The sequence below is a fragment of the Selaginella moellendorffii genome, unplaced genomic scaffold (assembly GCF_000143415.4).
Source record: "Selaginella moellendorffii unplaced genomic scaffold, v1.0 SELMOscaffold_40, whole genome shotgun sequence".
NCBI classification, from domain to species: Eukaryota; Viridiplantae; Streptophyta; class Lycopodiopsida; order Selaginellales; family Selaginellaceae; genus Selaginella; species Selaginella moellendorffii.
In genome coordinates this window covers 1,437,766-1,445,642 of record NW_003314301.1, presented here as the reverse complement: position 1 = coordinate 1,445,642, position 7,877 = coordinate 1,437,766, and the positions used below count along the sequence as shown (strand labels likewise).

At 42.0% G+C, this 7,877-nt stretch overlaps 1 protein-coding gene across 1 annotated transcript; it reads right to left on the bottom strand.

The window, feature by feature from the left end:
- Positions 1-405: 405 nt before the first annotated feature.
- LOC9634107 (germin-like protein 2-4) lies at positions 406-1,092 on the bottom strand. The gene has a single exon (XM_002979190.2). The coding sequence runs from the start codon at positions 1,090-1,092 to the stop codon at positions 406-408; it is 687 nt and encodes a 228-aa protein (XP_002979236.2).
- Between the last annotated feature and the right edge of the window lie 6,785 nt (positions 1,093-7,877).

Sequence of the window (7,877 nt, the reverse complement as noted above, 5' to 3'; positions counted from 1 at the left end):
GACTGTAGGTACGTTTGTCGACAATTGAGTATGATCAAGGGATTCCACCGCTATATTCGTTCCGACGAGCTTACGAGCTTGAGCGTCCTCATTTTTTTGAGAAACGCGGCGAGATCGTTCTCGGGATTGCTGGCTCCGCATTAGAATCCGAGAATGTTTGCAGAGGCAAGGGAAAAAGAATTGTCACAAAATTTCTTTTGCTTTAAATTCATCCTGGAACACGATTAGATACGTTAAGACGCTATTAAAGCATTAGCCTGTTGGCCGGACATCTGGCTAGCATAATAAAATGCATCCAGCAGCCAGAGTACGGCCCGTTTCTTTTGTTAACAGATAACTTTATCTGATTTAATATGAAAAACGACAATTTTGTAATTTATTCAAATCAATCACAAACAGACTCTATCACGGCCGAGGCTTAAACTTAGCTTTCACCGCTTCAAGCGTGGCGTGGTCGAGTCCCCCGAGGGACGACGCGATAACTTCGTCTCGAATCCCAGAGCCAAACACACCGGGGCCAGCGGGGACGATTCCGGGGCTCTGGCTATCGAACAAGGCCAGCAATGTGGCTCTGCTGCTGCCAGGATTGTATAGGTAGTGGAGCATGCCTTTGGGAAGGATCATCACGTCTCCCGGCTGGAGGATCTGCGCGAACAGGACGTTGCTCGAGTCCACAAACCCGGCCTCCACCTCTCCTTCCGCAATGTAGATGAGCTCGGATGCTCGGGGGTGGTAGTGCAGCGGGGCCGAGCCTCCGACTCCCAGGTGAGCTCTGGCGATGGAGAGGCCCATGGTGTTGAGAGCTGGGAAGTTTGCCGAGGTCAGTCGAGAGGCGTTCGAGGTCTGCGGTGGCTGGGAATTGGGGGCGTTTCCCAGGACTCTGGAGACGAAGTCACTGGGTGAAGGCGAGCTCTTGCACTGGTGCTGCTGCGCTTGAGTAGGAAGGCAGTAGTCTTGGAGTGGATCTGGATCAGCTGAATTGGAGAGAGTGACTGTAAGAGCAAAGAAGATGAGAAGAACCTGGAGAGACGAGGCCATTCTGGAGTGGAGGAGCTGTGCTCGAGTTATGCAGTCTGTAGAGTGGGGGCCCATTACAACGGTGACTGACTACCAACAGGAGTAGTCGTGGATATGATTTGTGCTTTGTTGTCTTCACCTTTTCTTTCTGTGAGGCAAGAAAGGAAGAAAAAGAGGTGGAGTTTAGAAAAATAAGCGGTTAGCTTGGAGAATGAGGCCGAGCTTGCAAATAACATAGTGCAAAATGGTGATGAGAAAGATCCTGAAACTCTGGATTTGCCAATACAGGGAGCCTAAGGGAGCAAAAATATTTTAAAAATATTCTAGCACACTAAAGAATATTCTGTTAAGATTTTAATGGTAATATTTTTATTAAATTTAATAATATTTAGATTTTGGTAAACTACCAGTAGTTGCTATTTAATAGAGGTTTTGCCTTATCAACTAGTTTATAAAAGAAACTATTATTTTTAATATTTAATAATTAGTATTTATACTAATTATTTAAGTAAGAATCCTCTAATTTATAATATATATTTATATTATATTTATTATTATTACATAAAATCCCATATGTTATTTTAGATATAGTTTATAAATAAAACTTATTTATCTTATATTAAATTTGAATAAAATACCAATATCTAATTCTTTTTCAATGTCATAAACACCTCATGTTCAAACATTGTAGGGCAATGAATCCAAACTTTAACATTTAGATCCATCTCAAGAAATATACAATATATAAAATATATATACTTGCAAGGGATGAAAAACTTACCAGAATTTTGATATTGAAAGAAGTTTATGCAAGTGCAACTTGGGAATTGATTGATTGTGATGTTGTAAACCTTCTTGTTTATAGTATTAATTCTATAAATAAAAACTATATACTTATGATGACAATATTGCTGCTTGATGTTGACATTTTTAACTTCCACTTTCAACTATAATGTTTTTGAGTATGTTGCTTTTCATTCCTTTGACTAAGTATTTGTAATCTTCACATGTTTGTTATTTCTTATTTTCAAAATTTCTTGAAAATAGTGTTGATATTGAGCTTGTGGTTGTGGCTATAAAGTATTTTTTTCAAATTTAAAGCCTACTTCAACCAAAGCCTGAAGCTCTAAATTCGTCAAGTTCACCCCTTTTTCAATTAGCCAAATATATGATATATATTCTGGCTTTTGGATAGTTTGTGCTATAACAAACCATGCATGCAGAATTCTATTGGACAGAACCACATGAACTAGTCATAATGTTGTGGAGGATCACCATATTGTTATCATCCCCCAAAATAAGGTGCTGAAGTGCATAAAGTTCCTATAGTAATATGTTTACCACATAATTTACCTTCAATCCAAGCAAGACACTTGACTATATATCTTGTTCCAAGTTGACATATAGCCCATTCAATCTTATGAATCTTTTATTCTTTAACTTAAAAACACTTATACTCTTGGTTGCTCAGAAGCACTAGTCCTCTTCATTCTCTAGTAATATACTTATATTCAGAATGGTGCAATTCTGTCAATTATATCAGCTCACTTGTTTGTTACTTCTTTTTAATAATTTTAAGGATCCTAGTTGGTTTTTTTGCAAATCAAATTCCAAAATCATTTAAAGCTGAACCTATCACTTCTATTGGCTTTTGACTAAGAAGTTGTATTGATATTATAGCAAATACACCAAATCCTTAAGATTCGGTTTATTTTCTATAACCTAGCCTTTTATATACGTGCATAAAGGTTTGTTATAAGATAAAAATGGCCAAGTCATTCTAACAAGCTTTAGATATATATACATGTTTAGAGCCACTTGTTTTTGCTAGCAACATCATATGGTAACTTTTGATAAGATTTATTGTTGGAATTTAGGCAGTAACTATTTCAAAACTCATCTACAATAGAAAGAGAATTAATAAAAAAGATCAATGCTAATACTTACTCACCTAAAAAATAATTAAAGTCCCTCAATGTAGAAAATGAATAAACCACCATGTTCTAGAATTGCCTTCTCATAAGCATTACTTCCAACCCGCCATAAACATATGAATTTGTATTGCTTTTATGCATCCTTTAAAGTGTTTGTAGCTTTTAAACTCTAACACAACTATTTATACTCATCATGGTATTCAAATCAAATGCATTTCTCCATATGAGTAAATCCACTACTCACATGTCTTTTTCTATTTACATTTTTTTTTGAGCCTGCTATTGAAGAGCTTGCTATTGCCAAGGATGCACATGGCTCCTTCTCATTTTTTGTTGCAGAAAAAACTTTTCTATTCCAAGTTCTTGCATCACTTGAACCTACCACAAACTTTTTTATTTGAAACTCTACTTTAATAATTAGATTGTAAATGACTAAATTTTCCATTCTACTTTAATCACTTAATTACACCTCTAACCACTTAGAGGAGTCTTACTCACAACCTCCATAAGTCTTATTTTGGACTTGGGGACTTACTAGCCCCAAAAATGGCATTCATGCCACTCAACTATTGCACTTGGTCCAAGTGCTCCACATGTTTGATCCCGTGAGCGACACCTAAAGGTACTATTAACATACCAGCCTGTTATACTAAGGTTATGCATATTCACTTTTGTCACACTAGTGATCTAACACCACTTACATCATAGTCCCATCTCTCAAAGACTGGGCCATTTATCCATGAGTGGTCATTCTAGATCCACTTTTTAGCAACCTTAGGATGCTCGCGAATATGAGGAATAACCTTCCCCAATATCCCTTTTTCAGTCCCCACCAAATCCCTTTCTGTCCATGGCCGAGTTCGCCAACATTGCCACTGAATCAAGGCCTGCATGCCCGACCACTAAGTCCCACTGTCCTCTAGAACTTCCTCACTATATTACTATATTCTTAGTCACTATATTAGAGGATTGCTCCTTTTCCTTTCTACAGTCTGGGACTTTGGGATAGCATTTCGGAACACTATAGCCCTACACAAGCCTCATGGGTACTCTCCCATCTTCTATCTTTGGGTGCTTTAGCCATGGGCTAGAGCAAGGTTCTGTTGAACCACACCAAGTATCCAAGTAGGTAGTGTCACCCATACTTGGACTAGGAGCATCGACCATTCGATCTTCTGGGGAGCTAAAGGCAGCTCTTGAACACTTCACCAAGTTACCCCGCTTATCTATCTATATTCACTTTAACTTTGGACTCCTCAGTGGATATATCCTCACCTAACACGTGGGCATAGCCTTCTTGGGTCATACTGGGGTCCAACCCCCACACTTTCCCTACTATACTTTTAGAACCACCCCCCCCCCCCCCCCAAGAGGACAATTGCTTTGGGCTTTCACCTAACAACCTGTATTAGTATTCGGACTCAGACTTGGACTCAGTTTTGGTTTCGGTTTCAACCTCGATTTTGACTCAAACTCGGTCTTGGTCTCGGCTCCATCTCAGACTCCATCTTAGGTTCATCTCGGGTCCATCTCAGACTCCATCTCGGATCCATCTCGAACTCCATCTCAGATTCATCTCGGACTCCATCTAGGGTCCATTTCGAACTCCATCTCAGGTCCATCTCAGACTCCATCTCAAGTCCATCTTAGACTCCATCTCGGGTCCAACTTGGACTCCATATCGGACTCAATTTCAGGTCCATCTCGGACTTCATCTTGGACTCCATCTTAGGTCCATCTCGATACTTCCATGTGTCATGTGTTAGTCCTCTTGTGTCCCTTTTCTAGAGACTCATTTATTGCTTACTTTGAGCTCATTCCTTGAGCCCTTCTTTGGAGTTTCACTCCCACTCTTGACTTTTCAAGTCGAAACTTTCAATCCCATTGTATTACACTTGTTTGGCTTCCTGTCGCGAATGTGACTTTGGGTATCGAAAGTTACATGTCGGCCAGTCCTTACAGACACTCTTTCCTTACTACCACGACGACAGGAGGTCGGTATTGTTGATTCCTTTTACTGCCCCCTCTTGTTCAAGTGTTAGTAAACTAAACTTTGCATTTGTACTTGGCTGAATGAGCATAAGGACAGAACTCCTAAATGTCTATTCAGCCAAGCATACTTGGCATGGATTTTTAGTTCTCTTTTGCTTTGTCTTGCACTGGCTTGACAAGAACCCTCACATATTTAGACTAGTCCCTCAATATCGCTACATGATAGTTTACCGTGTCTACCAAACACCCTCACTATCATGCCTTTTATGTTAGTCTCATTTCGGTCCCAAATACTATTTATGGAAAGTGTCTAGATTTGCTCATTTGGGATATCTATGGAATGTAAAGATTCTTCTGAACACAATGGTGTTCGTCCCATGTCCAAATTCACAATCTAACGCCATTCCATAATTAGTAAGTTTCGAGTTTGTCCCAGAGACTAACTCCTGATAATAAGGGAGGCTTGGGGTGAAAGCCCAAAGTGTGTGTTCCTCAAAGGGGGGGGGGGGGCCTGTTATGATCCGGCGCAAAAAGACAAAGATCTAGTTGCCCTAGACTATGCTACGCCACCTCTTGAGGTTCCTCACCACCCAACCACCCCTGAGCTACCTCAAAAGCTCCACTGCGCCGCCGCTCCACTGTGAGCCCTAGGGTAGGTTAAGTCCCTTACCCTAACATGCCTTAATATACCCTTGAGCCTCCCTTTGACCGATGTTGACCACGTAGTCAAAGCTGGCGCCTAACAATTCTTCCCCCCCAACAAAGTCCTTGTCCCAAGGACAAGTTGTACCGGTGATCACCCTTTCTGGGGAATCTTGCTCAAGCTCCTGGTCCATCTTCCACAGCCGTATACATCAAGGAGGCATTGGGCCCGTCACTCCGAGATAGTACACCTTTCAACTGGCTGACATAAAATATCAAATGAATTTTCACCCCAGCTGGCAGCCGCACCCGATAAGCCGCTTTACGAATGCGCTCCAGCACTTCATATGGACCAGCATATCGATGGGAAAGTTTATCACTCTTCCCTGTCCACAAAGGCACCAAGGTGTTCCGCCGCTCACTTGACGGAAAGATCACTTGCACAAAGACGAGATCACCCACCTTATATTCCCAGAATTGACGATGCTCATTGGCAAACTTCTCTGCTCTATCCTGAGCTGCTTGCAAATTCCGTTTGCACACCACCAGAATCTCATCAAGTTTTGTGGCTAGATCAGTTGCCTCGGAATCAAGCTTTTCTTGAACGTCCTTACTCAAATGCAATCCCAACTCCACCGGTATTCGAGGATGCCTTCCAAACATTGCAAAGTAAGGACTTAGCTTGGTTCCACTGTGTTGGCTATTGTTGTAAGTAAATTGCACCAACGGAAGATATAAGTCCCACTGTTCTTGCCTTTGACCAATACTACAACGTAGCATATCCTCCACCACCTGATTCACATGCTCGGTTTGCCCATTTGTCTGAGGATGATCTCCACTTGAGAGTTTCAAAGTCACTTGCATAACCTTTGCAAAGCTTTTCCAAAATCCACTGATGAACTTTGAATCTCGATCACTAATGATGTCCTCCGGCAAACCAAAATCAGGAAAAACCTTTTCCAAGTAAACCGCAGCCAAGTCTAAGGCAGTGACAATCTTTCGAAGAGCCAACAACTGCACATACTTTGTCAACCAATCCACTATGACCCATACTTGCTCCTTTTGCCTCTGTGTTCGTGGCAAACAAGTGATGAAGTCCATAAAGATACTACACCAACGGCTCTGAGGAATAGGTAAAGGTTGCAAAAGTCCCCCCAGCTTCTCCCGTGGCACCTTAACCCACTGACAAAGTTCGCATGATTTACAATACTTGAGGATATCAGCCTTCATATTCCTCCAATAAAAGTTGCGCTTAATCAACTCATACGTCTTCTTCCCCCCAAAATGACCGGCCTCTGGACGATCATGATAGTGGAATAAAACTTGAGTAATTAACGCATCCACCCGTAGCAAATATACACGGCCATTGTAGTAGAGAATCCCATCCACCAATGAGAAAGGGGCTTCCATCTGGGCTCGCAAAGAGGCCACCTCAGCATCCTGAGCCTGAGCATGCTCAACCAACTGCCCAAACTCGCTGACCACCTTACTCAAATGATGACAAAATCGTGTTTGTAACGTCATCACATGACGAACACGAGATAAAGCATCCGCCACCACATTTGATTTTCCCGGACGATGCTCAATAGGAAACTCCCCAAACTCCATGAGTTTGACCATCCAACGAGCTTGCCTAGTGTTCAACTCCTTCTGTGTGAAAAGATACACAAGTGGCTTGTGATCTGTCAACACCATGAACACTGCACCATAAAGATAGTGCCGCCACGTCCGCAAAGCATGAACAATAGAGAGTAACTCTTGCTCATATGTGGAATAGCATTACTCCGCGGAATTCAAAGTTCGACTCTCATATACAATAGGCTGTCCCTCTTGCATGAGAACGCCTCCCTGTAAGCTCCTGAGTTTGGACACCCTACCCCTCGGGTCGAGCCCAGCAGGAGCAAATTGGACCAGCCAGATGTCAATCAACATGTGGTGTGATTCCCCTAACATCCAATAGAGTCGGACCCGAGACCTCTCTGATACCAAATGTAAGCTCCTGAGTTTGGACTTCCCGGGAGGTCACCCAGCCCAGTACTATTCAAACCCAAGGACGCTTAACCCCAAATATCCCAAGACCCTTAACCAATTGGAAAAGGGGGTGCACTCTTGTTCATGGGCCCTTTCCCTCTATATTTGAACCCCATGGATCGTCTCTCAAGTCGTTCCCTTTGGTTGCTTACACTCCCAGTGCATAACCACTTGCATCGCATGTCACCTTGTAAGGTTTTGATGGATCAGCAATGCGAAGCACTGAAGCCTCGCTCAACAATCGTTTCAGCGCCACAAAAC